The sequence below is a fragment of the Petaurus breviceps genome, unplaced genomic scaffold (assembly GCF_028583685.1).
Source record: "Petaurus breviceps papuanus isolate PSGF00001 unplaced genomic scaffold, PetGlider_PUasm1.0 90925, whole genome shotgun sequence".
Taxonomy (NCBI): domain Eukaryota; kingdom Metazoa; phylum Chordata; class Mammalia; order Diprotodontia; family Petauridae; genus Petaurus; species Petaurus breviceps.
The window spans coordinates 10,093,782-10,116,179 of record NW_027187380.1 but is presented as its reverse complement, the minus strand read 5'-3'; the positions used below and the strand labels follow the sequence as shown (position 1 = coordinate 10,116,179).

The following is a 22,398-nucleotide window of genomic DNA, read 5'->3' as shown; positions in this document are numbered from 1 at the left end:
CATACTATTTCCCTGCCAAAATCCTTGGGACAGAAATATCCATGCTAACAAACCTTCTAGCAAACTGGTCATAATTCCTCAACCTCATGGAACTGACTCAGAATTTGAAATTACATCCTCTGATTATCACCTTTATACACCAACTCACACTAAAACAACCTTTCATTCTTATCATGACTCTTGCTCCTCTGATTCATTCTCCTTCTCTTAACCTCTTTGCTCCAATAGCCAGTTTTGCACATGAGTTTCTATTTTAATATCACACTAGTTCATCCCCTGGAGTCCCTCTGCTTCTCTTGCCATTCCCTTAGAACTTACGTTCTTTGAGGGGAGCGACTGTGGCATTTCTTTGTGACCCCAAAGCTAGCAGAGTCAGGTTGAGTAAATATGTGTGCTGTTAAATTGAGTTGATTTTACTCATTAAAAATTCATATTACTTGATCAACAAGTCAGCATCTTTGACTAATTTTTAGCATCAAATATTTCAAGCACTGGATACATTTTTCTTCCTTTGTTTCAGAAACCCTTATAACCTAGTTCTCCTACTTCACTCTATTCTGACTCACTGAGTTGTCTTTGGGTTTTTTCTTTATACTTTCTGCAACCTCATTCACTCTTAAAGCTTAATCTGCCTTTATGCAGAAGACTCCCCAAATTATCCCCAGATCCGACCTTTGTTCTAAGCTCCAGACCCACAAGCCCTAACCCTCTGTATCAGATGTCACTATCTTCATGACCCTCTTTTCCCCTCAGCTACTAAGGCCTGTTAATACACCGGTGAAACAGCTTTTACATACAGCTTCTCTCTCAAACCCCACTGCCCCTACCTTAGTCCAGGCTCTCATTACCACCCACCTGGATTCCTAGAAGAACCTACTGGAACAGGTCTTCATACTTCTACTTAGTCTTCCTGCCATCTAGTCTTGAAACTACTACCATACTAAAAATCCACACGCAGAGATCCAACCATGTCACTCTCTGCTTAGCTTTGAGTGGCTCCCTCTTTCCTCCTGAGCAAAGTTCAACCTCCTCTGCTAACATTCAAGGCCTTTTAGAAGCTAAACCCACAATAACTTTTTTCAGACTTAGTTTTCTCATCTGTAAGATGGACATAATAGCACCTACCTCACTCACAGGGTTGTTGTGAGGATTAAATGAGGTAGCATCAGTAAAGTACCTTGTAAATCTTAAAAGTATCATATAAATGTTAGATATATTTCCCATCTAATTGTCTCCACAACAGGCCCTTCCTCCTACTATTCCTCTGACAGAATGTTCTTCTTTCTTGGTCTTACCGATTCCTTACCAATCTTCTAAAGACCAATTTAATTAAAATTTAAGAACTAGAAGTTACCTTATCATCTAGTACAATCCCTTCATTTCACATATGAAGAAAACGAGGCTTAGTAAGATTAAGTGATTTACCTCAGAATGAGGATCAGAAGTGGTGAAATTTAAAACCAGATCCTTCTACCCCAGAGCCAGTGTGCTTGTCTCATGTGGCTTGCCCAAGGCCATATAAGCACTAGTATGTGGCAGGGATCTGAATGCAATTCCACCTCCCAACTGGCTCTTTTCAATGCACCCACTTACTCCCTTAACGTTGCCCTCCTCTAACCTCTGAGACTCCCCATGTGAACATCATATAACACTTTATTTTGCTCTTAATCTTTCCCCCACTAGACTGAAAGCTCTTTGAGGACAAGGAAAATGATTTATCTAAATGTTTAATTAAATTTCCTAGCAGTGTTCTGCAAACATTAGGCACTTAATGAGTCAGGAATAATCTTAACTTCATTCAAAACATAGGCTCAGGTCAAGAACCTTTTGCCATTAGGACTTACTGTGTTCTCAGAGCCTAGACCAGGCCGTTCTCTATAGCCAAGGCCTCCACCACCAATGTTTAGTTTTTTTCCTTTCCCTCCTTTGAATCGAGATTTCCGAAACCAGGCATTCTGCATGAAACACAACTCGTAAAGTTATGGCTTGAAGGTGACTGAAGCATATTCTATGTATGATGCAAGAAAAGGTGAAGGAGAAAGATGCTTCAACAGAGCATGACCTTGGTCAAGCTTTTTGCTCCACCAAAGACACCTAGTCAACCACATCTGTAATAAGATTGATTCTCTCTTGATTCTAAAACCTGTTTCAGATTATTCAAATTATTCAAAGGTCAGTGGAATCTAATGGCCCAGGGTCCCTCTAAGAAACTTTTGTTGGTGGTCTTGCATTCCAGTATACCTTGGGGAAAAAAACAAGGCTGGGAAAGGAAGGTCCACAGTCACCTAGAAATGGCCTGCCTGGATACCACACCCTTCCCAAGGCATGTAGATTTATTCTGTATTTTGTCTTACACAAACTATCCATTCAAGAAAGTGACCATTGTGTCCATTCTATCCACCACCTTTTTCACCCGTCCCCTAGGAACCACAGTGAAAAAATATGGGAATTTTTAGAGAATCTGGGTTCTAATGTGAAAGAAGAGAAGTTAGCTTAGGGACAACCTGGAAGAGTTGACCTCAAAGGCAGACAAGAAGAATCTACCAACAATTCCAAGTATTAAAAAATGGTAAAGGCAAACCTAGTAATAGAGTATGAATCCTGCCTTTAGAACAAAAAAAAGATTTCTTATAGTTAAATGGAGATCGCTGGATTAGATAACGGCTAAAGTCCACCGTAATTTATAAGACATTCTAATTTTGTGTCTTCATAAGCATTATCCTCTGGAGTAAATTTCTTTCTCATTAGCCTTTTCTGCTCAACTAATGCATTTGGACCAGGGTTAAGGGAGACAGATCATGACTAAACTGTGCTCTATTAAACTCCTAGAGAAAGGAATCTATTATTAAGAGCAGAAGTGGGCCTAGTTCTTCACCTGCATTGCTAGGTCCAGAAGTTCCTTGGTAACATGTTGATTGGCCCCTTCCATGTTCCTGACAAGGTCGCCAGCAAAATTGCTGTCCTTGGGAGTCAAAAGAGTATATGCCACACCCTTTTCGCCTGCTCGGCCTGTCCGGCCAATTCTGTGTGTATGGGTGTCAATGTCCCGAGCCACATCATAGTTGATGACAGTCTTAATTGAAGGAATGTCCAAACCACGGGCTGTAATACACAATTTCCCAGTTTCCCTAGTTTTAATTTGGGGTCAGAGACCAGAAATTTAGCTACAATGATTTCATTTTACATAACTCTTGCCAACTTCTATGTAATTTGGAGCAAACGCACACATTATTGTGGACATTTTTCTTTTGGAAACAGGGTTCCACCCCCTCACCACCCCCACTCAATGTCTATGATACAAGGCTGCTTGCTCAACTTTTATCTTGACAAAGAATGCCTGGACCATAAGGAGAGAGTGCACTAAATACAAGTCGACCACATGCAAGAGAAACTTTCTTGTAGCTCCTCTCTTCTCAGGAGAGAAAATAGGTTAAAATGTATCTATAAAAACCTCTTAAGGGCACTTTGTTTCACTGAGTTCAGTGTTTCATTACACGTTTCTCAAAGTACCAGTCACAGGGACTCTATTTTAGAAGTCAGAAGCAAATAGTAAATTTTAATGTGGAGCTCAGGACTCCAAAGTCTAAATCAAGTGATCTGCTAAAGCGGGGAACAAGAGCTAATAGGGCTCAGTCTATATCCCTCTGTCATCCTCCTTAAGTATTCGCTCTAGCTAAATAGGGCAGAGTTTCCTTAAGGTATATAAGTTTCCAAATCTATCAGGGAAATCCTTCCTCTACCATACCTGCAACATCAGTAGCCACAAGAACTGGGATGCCCTTTTTCTTAAAATCTGAAATGACCTTGTTCCTTTCACTCTGATCCATGTCCCCATGGAGCAGCCCCAGATTGTGTCCTTCCTGCCTCAGGTTGTTTGCTAGTTCATCAGCATTGGCTTTCTTAGTTACAAACAAGAGGACACTTCCTGAAGAGGTGAATTCTACCAGACGCCGAGTGAGCCAGTTCCATTTACTGGGTCCAGAGTGAAGAATTTCTACAATCTGGGTCACATCTTCATTTGCCTAAGGAAAGGAACAAAACAGAAAGCTAAAACATTGAGGTTAAAATGGATTCAAAGACTACATATTACATTTTCAAAATGAAGTCTCAGAGTTTCAACATTCTCAGTACTAAGTAACTAACTGCCTTTTTCCCTCCACTGTGTTTCTCCCCCCAATTTTTTTTTTTTTTTGCTTTTTGGAGGGGAGAAGGTAGGGCAATTGAGTTAAGTGACTTGCCAAGGTCACACAGCTAGCAAGTGTTAAAAGAGTCTGAGGCCAGATTGGAACTCAGGTACTCCTGGCTCTGGGACCGGTGCTCTATTCACTGTGTCATCTAGTCTCCCCCTTCCCCAAATTTTTAAGCTGTCTCAAAATTTACCCCTTCCAGGAAGCCTTCTCCCCTGAGAAAAAATTTTTGTTCTTTGAGCAGCCTTTTCATTATGAGCTGAAAGAGTGCTGGACCTAAAAGTAGGGAAGCCCTTGGTTCAAATTCATACTCTTCTTCAAACTCACACATCTCCTAGGGTGACCATGGGCAAGTCATTTCCCCTCTGTGATCCCCTCTGGCCCTCGCCTTTGTCTATCCAATCCTTCCTCTATATAACTGGTGAAAAGATTTTCCTAAAGAGCAGGTCTTGCTATGTCACCATCTGCTCAATGCCTATTACCTCTAGAATCAAATATAAACTGATATTTAAATCTACTCAGGCCTTGGACCCTTCTGATCTTTCCAAGTCTTCTTATACATCACTAACCCCCAAACGCACTCTGATCTAGCAATGACGACATATGCAGAGTTTCTCACAGATGATGCTGTTGTTGCCCTTTTCCATGACTTTTCCCTGGCCATTCCTGATGCCTGGAAATTTCTTCCTCCTCATCTCCACCTCCTAACATTCCCTCGTTCCCTTGAGTACTCAATTCAAACACTACAGAAGCCTTTCCAATACTCTCCCCATCCCCAGCAGGCAGGTCCTTCTTCTCTAAGGTTTTCTCCTTCCCTTCCCTTCCCTGTAACTTGCCTAAACCTGTTTAAATATTTGGCTCCTCCTCCTCAGAATATAATAAACCCCTTCAAGGCAGATTTTTGCCTCCCTCATTAGCTTTCAGCACAAAGTGCCAGCATTAAACTGGTTATAATCTACAGATGTGTTACAACAGAGGGTGTTTCCACACCAAGGGAATCACAAATGCTTCTTCACATCAAAGTTTTCAAAGTACTTGAAGGATTAATCCAATGCACAAGGCTTTGGATACAGTAGTTGCTTAACACGTTTGCTGAATGAATGGATGAATATTCCCCTCAGGATGAAACAACCCTTTCCCTTACATTGAGCAATCTTTTCATTACGAGCTGAAAGTGTTACTGCTTAAATACTGGAATAATGCATATTCGTAAAAAGAAATATTAGTTTTAGTCCCTTCTCACTGGAGGATGGAGCCACAAACGCCAAAGCCATCATTTATTTTATTTATTAATTTTTTTAAAGCAATAGGGCTTAAGTAACTTGCTCAAGGTTACACGGCCAGTTATTTCTGGGTGTGGTGCTAAGTATCTGAGCCCGGGATTCGATCCCCTAGGTCATCCTGACACTGGGGCCCATGCTCTTATTCCCTGTGCTACCTGGCCACCTCCCAAAGCCATCATTTAAGGAGGGTGATCAGCCCAGATCATCCCCTTATTTCCCACCTGACTGCACTACTCTGGGACCATGCTCCCACATTGGGCACTTCGCTATATTTTCCCTTTCAACTTCTTTTTGTGTCTTCTCTTCCCTCATTACAGTATAAGCTCCTTGAGGGCAGAGACTCTGCCTTGGTATTTGTATCTCCAGAACTCAGCACAGTATCTGGCAATTGGTATGCATCTAATGCATGTTTATTGACTGACTGTATGACAGAGAAGTACATCCCATGGGCATGCAGCAAATGGAAGTACAAGTATTGAAATAGGAAAACAAAGTTGTTAATCCAGAGCATTAAATGGAAAACCATGGAACAGAAACAATTGGAGCCATTTGGCCTAGGATTGGATCACAACTTAATACAAATCTTACAGATGAGGAAGATAGCTGGCCCAGAGAGTGGGATCAGAAGGGAATAAAACTTTCTGCGTGGGACAGAGAGACACCTTACAGGGTACTACACCTCTAAAACTTGACAATTCTATGATTCTGTTCATTGCTTATTTTACTTTTGTTGTGAATCTCGAAGTAAAGATATTTAACCCTGTACCATCTCAGATATTCATGGGAAAGTCTGCTGATATCTTGTATAAAGAATCATTAAAATTAACATTCCCTTGTTGGAAGTCTAAACTTCATTATGTTCTGGTGGTGGAATGAAGGAAAGAAGAAACACTCTGAATAAGAAATTTTGAATTTTGAGGTTTAGTTACACTATTTTTAGTCTCCCAGGGACATTTCTCCATACCATCTAACATTGGCATGTATGATTGCATGGGTTGACCAGACACAACCATTTCTGGGTAATACAAGTGTCTAGCATTATAATGCAAGTGTTACATATTCTCAGGAACCTCAAAAAGTTTGTCTATTATCTATTCAGATTAAATGGTTCCATATTTTCAATACATGGCACAACTGTGAGCAAGAAATCTAAAGTTCTTCCCATAAGTATCTCCCCCTTAGTACTTCAGTTCTATTCTTGATTCCCTGGCAGTCAGAGCATTAATTCTAGATTTTAAACTTCGCTTTCAGAGAAAAGTGAATTTCTGCCTTCTTCATCCCTGCTTAGAAATTACCTCTCCAATGTCTCCCTGCACCACTCGGATAGGATCAATCAGGATGTCTCGGGCCAGTTTTTCAATCTTTTTCCGGAAAGTTGCACTGAATAAAAGCGCTAAGAGAGAAGTGAATTCTATTAGATTAAAGAGAGTATATCTCTTCTGCATAGAACCTATTAATTTGAGTTGAAAAATGAAGAAGACTTGTTTCTAGTTCTTCTCAAATACAGCTCTGTTCTTTTCACCCTGGTTTCAATCAATTACAAGTAAAATCCCCACATATACAGAAAAAATTGTTCATGTGTTTCTTCTGTCTTTACATTGATATAAAATTCTACATAAGGCAATGAGGTTGTCTTATATATTAGCTTCCCAATAATCTGATTAAGCCAATCAAAATTTGAAAGTCTAGGAATCCATTCAATCAATTTAGCTTGTCCTCAAAATGGTCAGGGTATCAAAATTTAGAAACATCTTCGAGAAAGCAACTGATCTTCCACTTGATATTCTTTATCTTTTCCCTAGAGTTTTCATATATGTTACCTTGAAAATGCATTTTTCTTAAATACAGTAGCTTATGAACAATAGATGTTTTATGCCAAAAAATAAAATACACCTTCATCACAGGACATTATGATGGTATCTAAAGAAACTGCCTAAAACAGTTTCATACATACTCTGTCTATCAGGACGGACATGACTGGCTATGGATCGCACTTGATACTCTAGAAGAAAAAAAACAAGAGTCAGAACATTTATCTCATGTAAGTCAGTCTAGTAAAAACTTCAATTGACATGGAGAATGAATCAAGGAAGATAATAAAAAAGGATTTATTAAGTACCTACTAAGTGTCAAGCAAAAACACTAGACATTGTAAACACAAAGATAAAGAAACTTTCTGCCCTCAAAGGAGATTACTTTCTGTAATCCTATAGCTTCACTACTTATCAAGGGGGTACTAAATTCAGTTTTTTCCTTCTATATAGTTGGAAAGAGTATATAAATTTAACTTAAGACAGCTGAAAGGTTCTCCATGCAAGCGGCTAAGTCAAGGAGTGCAGCAAAAGAAAGGACTTAGAATCACTTAAGTAAATTACATAGTAATGTTCTGATCAGTCCAAAAAGCTAAGGAGAGCAGAAATAATCCTTTATATTTTATGGATTCTTTACAATCTCACATGATTTCAATGAGGCATACTCCTCCAAAAAATGTTTCCTGATAGTAAACTACTGCAAATAGCTAATGCCATCCGTAAGTCTGCAGAGACCTACTACCTCTCTATGTGTGCAGTACATGTTCATGGAAAAAGTATGTATACATAAGACACAGACATACCCCCTCACCTCCTCCCCCTGGTCAGAGGATCTGTTCATTTTCAAGTAGACTTATTAAGATAACACTAGTGAGATAGAAAAAGATGAATGTCATGAGGGTAAGGAACAGGAAGAAGCACTGTTCAATACATACCAAAACCCATGTCAAACATTCTATCAGCTTCATCAAAAACAAGGTAAGAGACTCTTTGGAGATTTGTGGCTTTCTTCTTCACGTGATCAATCAGCCGACCCTTTGAGACACAAAGAAAGGTTGTGGATTTACAAAGATTTGCTTTAGGATGTTGTCTAATTAGCAAAGTGAGAGCATCAACAGTCACAAAGTATAGTTCCAAGATAATGATACAACTTCCAGACAACTTAAAAACTTGTGAAGATCCAATTCTTTCTTTCCATTAACTTGAATTTCTCAGCAAGGTTGACTAAACATTTTCACCAAAAGGTATGAAATGTAGCAATTCAAAGGTCTTTTTTTTAGGGATTCCAACTTTTAGGGACCATTCATTCTCCTAGCCAGCTATGATTTATCCTTCAGGCACTGACCTTTTCAGTTACCAATGTCTAATTTCCTAAGACAGCAAAGAAAAGCCTCCTGGAAACAGCTAGACAGAACAGTGACTTCTGCTGTAGCCACATTTAAGAGTTTATTTTAGGGATTTCCAACCCTGATTTTGCAACAGAGATTATGCTCTAAGGAGTCTTCTTTCTTTCTCACTCCTTTTATCTCCTGGACCTGTAGTGAGGCATGCTCCTGACAATACCAATTTCTTTGCCATCCTTTCCAGGGCTGGCTACACTTTTCTCTCATACCCCACTACTACAACTCACTGGCTGGAGTGGGAGGACTGCTATGCTCTTTGTCCCCCACTGCCATATCCACACCTACCCTTAAGCACTTTCACTAAACAATTGTCCTTTGAGGCTCATTAACCAAATTTGCAATGGTCATCATGTGTACTCTAGTACATTCTAGCTTCCCCTTCCCCTTCCCTCATTTTTCAACCCCCAAATTGAGATGAGTTACTGAGAGCTTCTCCCCTCAATTCCAATCAATTAGACATCTTTCTCAACTATCTCCTCTTTCACTCCAACTCAAAGGGGTGGCTCTTCTTAAGGCAAATCCCTCCACATGATCCCTTAATCTCATCCCCTCCCAATTTCTCTAGAAAATTTTCCACATCATCATCCTCACTCTCTCCCATCATCAATTTCAATCTACTGGCTGCTCCTCTGATACCTACAATCATCAGGTCTTCCTCATCCTTAAAAAATCTTCACTTGATTTGACCTTCTCTGCTACCATCTTAGATCTCTTCTACCATGAAGACTAATTCCTCAAGAAAGTCACCTACGACTCTCTATCTAAACCTTCTGACTTCACCATTTAACTAAAACCTACATCTCGGAAGTTATCAATGATCTTTTAACTGCCTTCAATCCTGAACTGCCTTCTTTCTGGATAGACTCTCATGTCTATAGGGTTTTGTTTTTTTTTGTGATCTTGCTCTCCTTGTTCTACTTCCATCTGTCTGACCAATTCTTCGAAGTCTCCTTTGCCAGTTCTTTATTTATGCCACACCCTCTAATCATGAATATTCCTCAAGGTTCTGACCTGGGTCCCCCTTCTCTTTTCACTCTATAGCATCTCAATTAGTGACCTCATCAAGCTTCCATTAATTCAATTATCTCTATGAAAAAGATTCCCAGATCTAGACTCTCTCCTGAGCTAGAAACTCACATCACCTTTTTTCTCTCTAACATCTCAAAATGGATGTCCTATAAAAGCATCTCAAATTCAAAATGTTCAGAATAAAATCATCACCTTTCCCCCCCATAAACCCTTACCTATTTTAGACGCTCTTATTACTTTCAAGCACCTACCACCCTGCAAGTCACCCAGACCCCAAACCTTGGTGCTGTCCTTGGCTTCCTCACTTTCACTCACCGTTAATAACTGTTACTGAATTCTGCTGTTTCTATCTTCACAACACATCTCATATACATCATTTCTCTATACTCAAGTGGCTTGATCCTGCTACAGAGCTTCATCACCTCATGTCTGGATAATTCCAAGAGCTTTCTAACTGGTCTCCCCACTTCAGGTCTCTCAACACTCCAAATCATCATCCACTCGGTTACTAAAGTGAGTTTTTTCCCCTAAAGCACAGATCTGATCATATCACCCTCCTGTTCAATAAACTTTAATAGCTCTCTAATAACCCCTGGATCAAATACAAATTCTTCTGCCTTGATTTAAAGTTTTATACAAGCTAGCCCTTTGTTACCTTCTTACCACCTTAATCTACTCTACAAACTCTAGGACCCAGTTATAATGGCCTATTTAATATATGACACTCCATCTCTGTCTCTGTGCCTTTTAGCTATCCCTCATGCCTGGAAGGCTCTTCTTCCTCATCTCCTCTCCCTGGTTTCCTTCAAGAGTCAGCTCAAATGTTATATTCCATAGGAGGTCTTTCAAAGTCCTCTAAGCTACTGACACTTTCTTCATTCAGATCACTTTACATACTCTATATGTATCTTACTTACATGTTGTCTTCCACATTAAAATATGCTCCTGGGGGCTTTTCTCTCTCTCTTTGCTTTTTGGAGGGCAACGGGGATTAATGATTTGCCCAAGATCACACGGCTAGGTAGAGAGAGAGAGTGTGTGAGTGTGTGTGTGTGTGTGTGTGTGTGTGGTCATATTTGAACTCAGGTCCTCCTGACTCCAGGGCTGGTGCTCTATTCACTGTGCCACCTAGCTGACCCCCTCTTTTTTCCTTTTCTTTTTTTTTTTTTTGGCTCCTCTTTCTTTTTAATCTTTCTTTGTGTTTCTAGCACTTAGCACAATGCCTGGCACACTGAGATGGAACAATGTCTAACAACCACAAAGCTGAGTCATACTCACTGGGGTACAGACGACAATCTCAGCCCCTTCTTGAAGGGCTTTTGCCTGCTCCCACATGCTTCCTCCTCCATACACAGCCACAGATCGAAGATTATACGCTTTCCCAAACCGCTTACATTCTGCATGGATCTGTTAATGACAGTCGGCAAACTCAGAAATTAGTACTTGTCACCACAAAGAAAATCTCTTATTTGGAAAGTCAGAAAAATACAAAAAAATAATTTAAAAGAAATTTTGAGTGTGACAATAAGAGCTGACAATTAAATACAAGAAGCTTTACATACATTTCCTCATTTGATCCTTACCACAACTTCATCAGCTAGGCACATCACCCTCACTGTACAGATGAGGAAACTGAAGCTCTGAGAGATAGAGACTTGTCTGTGGTCACACAACTAGCAACTGTCAGAAACTCAGTTCTCTAGTAACTCTAAGCTCAGTACTCCTTCCTTGCACCTGCGATGGGATTTATTTAAAACTTGCAACTACTAATTTGCTTGAAATGTAAACTGACAACCAACCCTGGATCAAAATCATGTTACTCAATAGGCTATCTAAAATCTCATGTTAAAAGTGAAGTCTCGATCCCAGCGTTCAATGCTCTCTCCTCCCTTCTGCTGTGGCTGCCATTGGGGCTACAGTAGTGCCACAGCCATGGCTATCCGGTACCCCATGGCTGTGGGCCTCAATAAGGGCCACAAAGTTACCAAAAACGTTTTGAAGTCGAGACACTGCCACCGCCATGGACACTTGACCAAACACACAAAGTTTGTGAGAGATATGATCTGGGAGGTGTGTGGATTTGCCCCTTATGAAAGCAGGCCATGGAATTGTTAAAAGTCTCCAAGGATAACTGAGCCCTTAAGTTCATCAAAAAAAAGGGTGGGACAGGGCGGCCAGGTGGCATAGTGAGTAAGGGCGTCAGCAATCAGTTCCAGCCTCAGATACTCGGCAGCCAACACAAAAATAACTGGCTGTGTAACCTTAAGCAAGTTACTTAACCCCAATTGCTTTAAGGAAAAAAAAAAGGGTGGGAACTCACATCCAAGCCAAGAGGAAGAGCAAGGAGCTCAGCAATGTCCTAGCTGCCATGGGGAGGGCTGCTGCCAAGAAGGACTAAACTGGACTCTACCAACCTTCCCCACTCACCCAATAAAGATTTGACAAAAAAAAAAAGTGAAATGTCTCATTCATCTTGTTCTTGACACTAAATTTTTACTGATTATAAAATTAGTTTGAGGAAATGAGTGAAAGAAAAAAACTAACCAGTTCTCACAATGGACTTCTTAGGAAGAGTCTGATTTAAAAAGAAAAAGGAAGAGAACGCTTCTTAGGCGGTTGGTGGAAATTAACTCCTCTGGCTATGTTTGAGGCTAGTCTTCCTCAAATGCACCTTTCTTACCTGCTGACACAGCTCCCTGGTAGGGCACACAATTACTGCGATGGGTCCATCCCCTGGATCCAACTCCTTCTGATCCATGATATGAATCAACATGGGCCAGATAAAGGCTGCAGTTTTCCCACTGCCTGTTTTGGCAATGCCAATCATGTCTCTCCCACTAAGTGCTACTGGAACACCCTGAAAAAAGTAAGTGACACCTCAATTCCAAAGTTATATTTAAGGAGACCTAGTAATACAACAGCAACCACAGTCTCCATGATGAACAAAAAAAAAGAACATTCTGGGCTACGTAAACTCTAGGCTAAAACTCCCATATCATCCTAGATTAATAAAGAGAAAGACTTCTTTTATGTCAATTTGTCACTAAGACACTTACCAGAATATAAACAGATTCATTTTACAGGACTGAAAAAAATACTTAATGAATGTGACTCCCAAGTGACTGAAATATCCAAACCCTTTAATCCATAAATCGAAAGACAGCATTTACCCCAGCATCAAAGACAAAAACAATCATGACAAGAGTCCAATAAACACAAACATATTTAGAATGGTACTTTTTCTAGTGGCAAAAACCCATCAACACAGTAGATGCCTACCGAGAAATGGATAAACAAAGATTGGTAAATCAATGGGACGGAATAATATTGTGCCTTAAGAAACAGTAACTATGAAGAATACAGGAAGTATAGGAAGCTTTAAACAAGCTGATGTAAAGTGAACTAAAGAGAAGAAAACAATGTGTACTATGACAAGAACTTAAACTGAACTAACAAAAAAAATAAGAACTGAACTTTATGTATTAGTGATGCTCAAGCCTGACCCCAAGGAGGAAATGTAAGGATGCACCTCCCTCCCTTCTTTAAGGATGTGGAACACTGCACACTGTTGGATCTGAATGCTGGTTGGCCTTGCTGAACTGATTTCTCCCCACCTTTCTTTTTTTATTCTCTTATAAGGAATGATTCTCTGGTTATGGGAAAAATATGGATATGCTAGGAATGAAGATATATAGAAACAAAAAGATATTTAATTTTAATAGGTAGATCATACTATTCACACATAAAAAACTATTAAAAAAAACAGAAATTGCTTTTCAGTGATGAAATAAAACAGATGGCGAAACCCAACACCTGTAGCATCAACTAAGCACATCCATATTGTATGTACACTCCATGCTGCTTCCTTCACACTAGTGGGATTTTTGTTTAAGTTGTTCATAAGTCATAAGGTAATGTGGTCCAATTCCTTGACTCTGGTTTCCAAAAGTGTAAGATACTCAAGGTTGGTGAGGTATTTATTTGTATATATCTATAAAAGCCATGGAACTACACTGAAGACATGCTAATAGAGTTTCTATTCTGGATTATACTGTTCTGAACTGATCTAAACAACATTGTCTACTGCTTATAGCTGCTTTGAGATGGACATTCCACTCAACCTACTTTTCTTTATTTTGAAACTACTCACCTGACACTGAATGGGAGTAGGCTGTGTGTACTCAGATTTCCGAATCTGATGCATAAGTTGCTCATCAAATCCAAAGTGAGCAAAACTACTTCCTGGTCTGGGTGGAGCAGCACCAGAGACCTAGAAATTAGAAATGACAAGTTTACTGACACTTTAATGACAATTAACTTATGGTTCAATAGACTTGTATCTATAGTTATCATGCATGTCTCGAGCATAAACAAATCTGTTCTACCTAGTATTTCACACAGAAAACTTCTGCATGAAAAATGTAAGTGTATTCAGAATATATACCATAATATTATATATTATTTTTGCAAAGGTTTTAAGCCCCTTTCTCCCCATCAAAAGATTTCTGTAGTATCTTTTTTTTTTTTTTTTTGCCTTTTGGAGGGCAATTGGGGTTAAGTAACTTGCCCAAGGTTACACAGGGTGGGGTGGGGTGGGGTGGGGTGTGGTGTGGTGTGGTGTGGTGTGGGTGAAGTGTCTGAGGCCAGAACCGAACTCAGGTCCTCTTGACTCTAGGGCTGGCGCTTTCTTCACTGTACCACCTAGCCGCCCTCTTTAGTACTATCTTTTAAAAGAAATATCATTGACATGATATAACAATTCCAAAATCACCTTAAAGGACTAAGCTATATCAATTAATACATTGTGCATTTCTTTTATCCATAAGGCAAAGAAATTATAGAAAGCAGGGTGGAAAAAAAAGGATAGAAAGTAGGAAAAAAAGAAAGTAGTTATTTCAAAAGTAAAATTATAATATCTACTTATAATTATTAAAGTGTATTTGCAGACAGAAAAAATTACAGTAAAAACCATAAAATATTTTTGTATCAGCTGACACAGTCATCCTAATGTTAGGCTTATCCCTCCCAACCACACTGCAGGCTTTTCTAGAATATTGATCTGGCCTTATCTTTCTACTATAGCCTCTAAACCACACAGTGCAGAAGTGAGCGATTCTATACTTGACTGATTCAAATTGCCAGTGCCTTGTTTGGTCAAAAAGGATAATGGAGATATGATGGCACTTCTCCATGCTCACTCAGCTACTTAGGCACTAATGTCCACAGAAAATAAAATCAAGATGCATTGCATGACACCTCAGGAATTAATAAATAGATAATAAATAAGAGCAAGCATGAGAAAATAAATTTGCAGCTATTTTATGTTTGGTTAGTCAAACTTTGGCCTAATTTGCCTCAATTCACGAGCATTAGACTTAATGGTTCTCTTACCCGAAGATTGAGCTTATGTCGGAGATCTATCACCTGCTGTGGGGTGAGGCTGGTTATCTCTTCATGCTCATTGTAGAAATTCTTCTCAAATGGTGGATAGTCAATCTGCAGGTCCAATTACTCAAAGTTAGTTTAGAATTCAACAATCAAGGCAATCTTGAAAATTTTATTTTTAATACAAAGTTCTGTGGTTTCTTGGTTTCTGAAAAACAGTCACAATAGGATTTTGATGCTTTGGTACTTCAGCATATCTGTGATTACATCAGTATAGAGGATCTTTTCAAAAAATCACCTATCATTTACCTTAGAAGACCTATACCTTAGGAGACTAGTTTATACACTGATACAGTATAAACTGATACAGCCTTCTCAAAAAAAAAATATTATTACCCAGTAACCAATCTTCCAGAAATGAATCTCCAAACTAAACCAGCCTAGGTCCCAGTTTATTGCTGAGCCTGTATCTTTCCAGTTTAGCAAGACTTTCCAGATAATGTCTCTCCATGAGTTTTGGTGGCTAAAAATTCATTGCCTCCTAACCCATGACATTTTTACACAAGGATAAAATAGGAATTTGTTTTGCTTAACTGTATATTGTTACAATGGTTTTGTTCTTTATTTTTCAATAGGGGAAGAGACAGAAAAATGAAATATTTAATTAAAAAAGGATTTTTTTGTTTGTGTTTTTGCTTTTTGGAGGGTGGAAGGAAGGGCAGTTGGGGTTAAGTGACTTGCCCAAAGTCACACGGCTAGTAAGTGTTAAGTGTCTGAGGCCGGATTTGAACTCAAATCCTACTGCCTCCAGGGCTGGTGCTCTATTCATTGCACCACCTGGTGGCCCCTAAAAAAAAGATTTTTAAAAGTATACAGAATGGGGGAGATAATTGTTATAATATTTTCTTCCTGACAGGTCTTTTAGATTATGTTCAATTCTTAATATTGTATTTTTTAAAATATGTTGATAAACTCAAAGAAGGTAACCAGAAAGGCAAGAGGAATAGAAAATATGTCATACAACACAGAAACTAAGGATGTTTTAGCCTTAAGAAAGAAGACTAAGACAGATGAATGACAGTTATATGTAAACAGGCACATGACTTGTTCTGTTTGGCCCCAGACGGTAAAGCAAAGGGCAACAGGTAGAAGCAGAAAGAAGCAGATTAAGGCTTAACATAAAGCAGATACTCCTAACAATTAGAACTATCCCAAAATGTAATGGGCTGCCTTCATAAGTAATGGAGTTCCCCTTCATCAGACATCTTCAAGACTGACAGAATTAGTGATAATATCCTAAAGGGCATCACTTGTCAGATCACACTGGGCTAGATGGTCTCTGAGGTTCCTTCTAGATTTTATATTGTGTGACTCTGAAAACTTAGGGTTCACACCCATGTCACAATGAAGCATTAGTAGAAGGCATTAGTATAAGATCTCCATTTTATAGATGAAGATACTGAGGCTCAGAGAGGTGAATGACTTGATCATGGTTACAAAGTAGAAAAGTCAGGGTCCTACATATAATGTGAAGGTACATTTTCTATTTCCTTAGCTCTTGCATGAAATGACAAAATGGGTATTTGGAACAATATAAGAACCAAGATTTTCACCTATTCAGTTGAGAAAACAACTATTAACTCTGTCAAATAAGTATAACTGGCTTACGAAGATTTATGCTAAAGTCACTGATAGCAAGTACTTTAAACTAATACAAATTTTACAGTCTGGAATTTCTGACCCAACAACTTAATGCAGAAAGATGCAAAATTCCAGCAAGCATTTTTATTACACTATCAGACTATATGGAGAGAAACCCAGATCAGTCACCATTAGAAGAAAAGTCCAGGTATATATATTTGAAAAGTAAACTTTCAAAAGCAGCACTGTCATACCTCTGAATGATCAATAGGAGGAAGGGGATCAATGACTTTTTTGGAGGGTGCAATGGGATTTCCATCACTGTCATACTCCAGATTATCTTCTTCCTCTTCCTGAACCATACCAGCAGTAGGGTTTTCTGCCATGTATCGAAAATAAGCTTCCTGCAGGAAAACACAAAAATAAAATCATACCGCAATACAGGAGAGGAACAACTTTTTTGCTCCAGTAATTTGTGCATACAGTATTATAAGATGATCGCTCACTTTACACACTTATCACATAGGACAAGATGCTTACTAGTGATGATTCTTCTAATATCAATAGTCAGAAAGTCCAAAGGAAGGACAATCAAAGGAAATGAGCAAAACAGCTATGATGTTCAGTTAGTACCATAAAATAACATGGTTTTTGAAAGAAGATAATAACTCAGAAATGGAGACCCACAGCCTGGCTTCCTAAGATGTGTTCTACACCTACTGTCCTTGAGGTTGTAGAACACACACTGCTATCCCACCAATACCAAGTTTGGAAGCTGTCCCAAAATAAAAATGCCACAAACCTGGAAAGGGTTACTGATCATTTCTGTTCCCTCCACACCATCCCAAAACTGAGGAGTGAAAAACTAGAACTGCACGGTCAATATACAGTTAGAAACCCATTTTGATAGACAAGAAACCTCAACAGACCCTCTAGAAAAGGCATTAGGTGAGAAGCTGCTAGCGGCATATGTTGATTCCACACTATGCTGTTAAATATAACATCTTGATTTAACAAAATGCACACTAATTTTGGATTTAAATATTCAAACCATTAAAACTCATTCTTTAAAAATATTACATCAAAGTTTCCTTATTCAACGTGGTGGAAAGCCATGCACATTTTTATATTACTCCTTTGCTATACATTTGGAAATATATCAAGTTAGGTGAAACTATTTTCTGTTGACTGTCAGGACTGACTGAGTCTATTTCAATGAAGTTAAGTTCTGGTTTATCCCTAGTATTGACTTTGGGGAGGGGAGGTAAAAATAAAAGATAAAAATACTGCATAGGAACTCACTTGGTCATCTTCCTCTTCAATGTCATCTCGAATACCCCTGGAAAAACAAGCGGAGAAACAAACTTCCCTGCAAATGTTCCACATACCCAGCTCCAAACTTATAGCAGATTTAGTATTGAGTTCCATTCAGTATTGGAATAGACACTAACAGTAACAAGCAACAATTAAAATACTGTAAACTATTACGTGCATATTCACTGAGAAAGTATGTTCCCCTTTCTAACAGGATGGCTTGGAATTTCTGGAAGCATATATGACTGACAAGGTTTTAAGGAGAGCAGAAACTTTCTAGAAACAAGTGAGGAAGCACCTAGCCTTATCAGCCCCATGCAACACATCCCAGCACTGTCATCAGGAATTCTCATGCAGATATAACAAGAATTTATATAAATAAAAGCCTATATAAAAAATACCCAAGGGTATCGAGCTTTTTACATATCCTTGCATATTCTGACGACAATACAACTTTCTTAATACCCCAGATTTTTGGCTGTTAAAATGAAAGAACCTGGTAAAGCTAAACAGTCACCAGAATCAAGCTGAGTAAAGGCCTTCAGCCAAAACAAGTCACTACAGGGAACAGAAAAGCTTAAAACTGTATTAGTTCCCTTATTGTTTCAGTGCTTGACACCACTAAGAAGCAATTCATAAGATACTGAGGAGCATTCTACTCTGGTGATAAGTATTAATAATTTCAGTCCAACACTCAGGAGTTACAAACAGTATGACTATTCAGCTCCCCACCTTATTACTCTCTAGGCAGACTTCCTGCCTGCCTTAATCATTGGCTAATTCCTATATTAACAAGGAACCACAGCAAACAGCATAGAGCAGCAGGGAGAAGGCTAAACCTCCATATGGCTTTAGTGAAGGCTTAATGCACTGAGAGCTAAACTACACAAAAAAGACAGGAAATACTACGAGTGGATTATGAGTTGTGCCTGCGGCCAAAATCTTTTATGTATGGGCCTTTCCCTCCCTGTTGGTCCCCTCCCCCTGCCCCAACTTTTGGAGATGGAAGTACAGAATGAAACATGGGAAGAATTTCCCTTCCCAGAAAAGAAAGCATTTAAAGTTCTAAAACTGTTGAGACATATCATTGTCAAATTTGTCCTGAGGAATATATAACGTTTTGTGAATATAATCCTTCACCAGTTACTCTACAAATTAAGGGTGGGTGCTAACCTCAATTTACTGACATGGTACTGAAGAGTACAGGAATGATTTTTTAAAAGACTCTGGACTGAAACAAAAGAACTCTGAGATCAAATCTGGGACATGACTCTTTTCTAGCATTTTGTTGTTGCTGAGTTGTTTCAGTCATGTTTAACTCTCCAGGAACCCCTCTTTAGGGTTTCCTTGGCAAAGATGCAACAGTGGTTTGCCATTCCCTTCTTCAGCTCATTTTACAGATGAGAAACCTGAGGGAAACAGGGCTAAGTGACTTGCCCAGGGTCAAATAGCCAGTAAGTGTCTGAGGCTGCATGTGAACTTCCAGTTCCCCTGACTCCAAGGCCAGTGATCTATCCACTTAGCCATGTAGTTGTCCCTTTCTAGCATTAATTGTGGAAAGATCACTGTTTCTTAGCTGATTTTTTATTTTACCACTGAATATTTTTAGTCCCTGAAAGTTGAAAAACTCTTCAGATGCCCAAGCTCTGGACATAGGAGCACAAATTTAGAACAGGAAAGGATGTTAAAGGTCAGTTAGTCCAAGCTCCTCATTTTACAGATGAGGAAACTCAGACTGTGACAGAGGCAGGGTTTGAACCCAGGTCTTCTGACTCCAAAGCTCATGTTCTTTCCCCTAGGCCATGATGCCTCTCCTTTACTGCATAAAGATAGACTCTTTAGGATTCTAAAGCCAAGCCAGAACCTTTTTGTTGATGTTGTTATTAATTCTATGAGTTTGGAAAAGAACCTTGCAACATAGCAGTATTTATTTCATGTAAATTTTGTGAAATGAGGAAAGCAACTTACTTCACATTTTTTCTTTCCTTATCTTTTTCTTCAAGTCTCTTCATGTCTCGAGCTGCTTGATCCTAATGGAACAACAAAAACTACAGCATATAAAACACAGCAACAAGGGACCTTACAAGCACAGAATAAAAGAGTTGTTAGGGGCCTTCAGCCCACCTAATTCAATCATTTAATTTCACAGAGTACAAAACAGACCCAGAATAGATATAGAATTTCCTCCAAAAACAGTAAGATGCTTGCCACTGGAAAAACTGCCCCATGGCCCTGTTACAAATTGTCAACCAAACTAACTTTTGAAAATAAGTTTATTTTTAAATTGTTTTGATTTTACTACATGAAACCCAGGGAAAGAACAAGCAGCTCAGCTATTCTCCCATTATAGTTTAAATATTTACAAAAGCTAATCAAGAGTGATGCTTCCGTGCAGAAAACACTGCACCATGAAAATAATTCTCTTAAGGGACTATCTAATCTTTCTGACCTAAAATTCTATAGGGATCCACTGCCTACTACTGAGAAGATGTAATCAGTATGACCCTTTCTTAATGCTAAACCAAAAAGATTTAACCTAAACAACAAAAAGAAAGTTACTGGATCACTAATTCAAAAAGCTACTCAAGTTTTTGAGAACACAAAGTCCCCAACTTATGAACACCTAATTTATATGCACCTCATATACATGAAAGGCTGACCCGGAGTGCAGAACTTGACAGGGCAACTGCACTTCCCCTTCCCTTGTGGACGTATGGGATAGGGCCTGTGAAGTGAGAGAAAACTTGGTCTCTAGTTGATTTTCTCACCCCTACCTTCAACACACACACACACACACACACACACACACACACACACACACACACACTCTCTCTCTCTCTCTCTCGTGCTTTTTCTCTATCATCACTTCCAATCCCTGGAAGGAAAGGAAAATATTATCCCATCACTGCTGCAAAAACTCTAAAGCCAATCTTCTTCCTCTGTACCATATTCTATCCTGTCTTTTACCTTGTTCAGCAATGGATAGTAGTGATAATTTTTCAAGACATATACTAACCTGTTTACTGCTTTTCTTTTTTTGTCTAATAACCAAATTTTTAAAAAATTCTCATGAGGAATGTCTGTCTTTAAATCACTGATATCTCGAGTTATCTAAAAGATGAATCATAAAATGAGTACACTGAGGTCAGTTTTCCCAAATTTACGTTGACTTCTTCAGTTCTGCTTCCAAAAGACAATGCTAAAAGCCCACCGAACCCCAAACCAAGTCCCTTCAAGGTGAAAACGTAAATAGTTTCAGGAGGTGATAATCCTAAGTGCTTTTACCTAAGGGATATAGAATAGTAACTGTTCAGATATATCAACCATGACATTTTGGGTGGGGAGTGACAGGGTAGAACTGTGATAAAGACTTATTTATTAAAAGAAACAATTCAAATAGGGTGATAAAATATATCAGATCCACAATGCACTTAGCACAGTGTCTGCCACATAGCAAGTGCTTAATAAATGTTCACTGATGGATTCACTTTCCCCTTCTCCACAGCTCAGCAACTGTCAGAGACAAAAGGAATGAACAAGTAGGAGATGGAAAGAGTAGAGCAGGAGATATCGCAAGCTCAAACATACATCCTGCCCTATCTTCCTGCAGCAGAAACAAACTCATTAATGATGGATAGAGTGTGAGATGGATGGAACTTGGGAGATGTGTCTGACACAGCAACTTTCTTACTTAAAATACCTAGAAATCAGTCTACCAAAATAAACTCGAACATTATATGAACACAATTACAAAACACTCTTTAAAGAAACAATTTAAATATCTGCAGGGATAGTCAATGCTTTATTAGGCCATACCAATATAATGAAAGGCTGACAGTACCTGAATTAAATTAGAGATCTAGTGCTTAACTAATTCATAGAACCAGACAAAATCATAACAAAATTTATTTGGAGGAGAACAAGTCTAGCATTTCAATGGAAAAATGGAAGGGGTGATTAAGTAATAACACTTTTAGATCTCAAATTGTATTACAAAGCAATAATCATTAAAACTATTTGCTAAAATTAGAAAATAGAAAAAACAGAAAAATGGATCAGTAGAAGACACTGTAAGAATAAAACCCAGCTGAACAGTCTATCAACAAGCATATATTAAGAACTTACTAAATAAATGCCAGGCACTGTGGAAGCTAGAATCAAAAGCCAAGACCATGGTCTCTGTTCTCAAGAAGCTCACCTTCTAATGGAGGAGCCAACAACATGCAAACAACTATATAAAAACAAGATATATGCAGAGTAGATGGAAGGCAATCTCAGAGAGAAGATACAAGCAGCTGAGTGTGAGGGCAAAAGGAGAACCTGAAAAGACCTCCTGTGAAAAGTG

At 38.8% G+C, this 22,398-nt stretch overlaps 1 protein-coding gene across 2 annotated transcripts in view; it reads right to left on the bottom strand.

Annotated features, from left to right (window-relative positions):
- DDX42 (DEAD-box helicase 42) overlaps positions 1–22,398 on the bottom strand; it is a 44,539-nt gene that overhangs the window by 3,028 nt on the left and 19,113 nt on the right. For both annotated transcript variants that reach the window (XM_069076258.1, XM_069076259.1), the window contains exons 5-17: positions 20,022–20,083; positions 18,042–18,078; positions 16,994–17,143; positions 15,105–15,209; positions 13,864–13,983; positions 12,394–12,570; positions 10,992–11,120; positions 8,217–8,316; positions 7,425–7,472; positions 6,766–6,863; positions 3,746–4,022; positions 2,876–3,102; positions 1,845–1,955 (exon numbers count right to left, since the gene is read on the bottom strand). In XM_069076258.1, the coding sequence (XP_068932359.1) occupies positions 1,845–1,955; positions 2,876–3,102; positions 3,746–4,022; positions 6,766–6,863; positions 7,425–7,472; positions 8,217–8,316; positions 10,992–11,120; positions 12,394–12,570; positions 13,864–13,983; positions 15,105–15,209; positions 16,994–17,143; positions 18,042–18,078; positions 20,022–20,083 (1,641 nt within the window). The remainder of the gene's footprint in view (positions 1–1,844; positions 1,956–2,875; positions 3,103–3,745; positions 4,023–6,765; positions 6,864–7,424; positions 7,473–8,216; positions 8,317–10,991; positions 11,121–12,393; positions 12,571–13,863; positions 13,984–15,104; positions 15,210–16,993; positions 17,144–18,041; positions 18,079–20,021; positions 20,084–22,398) is intronic.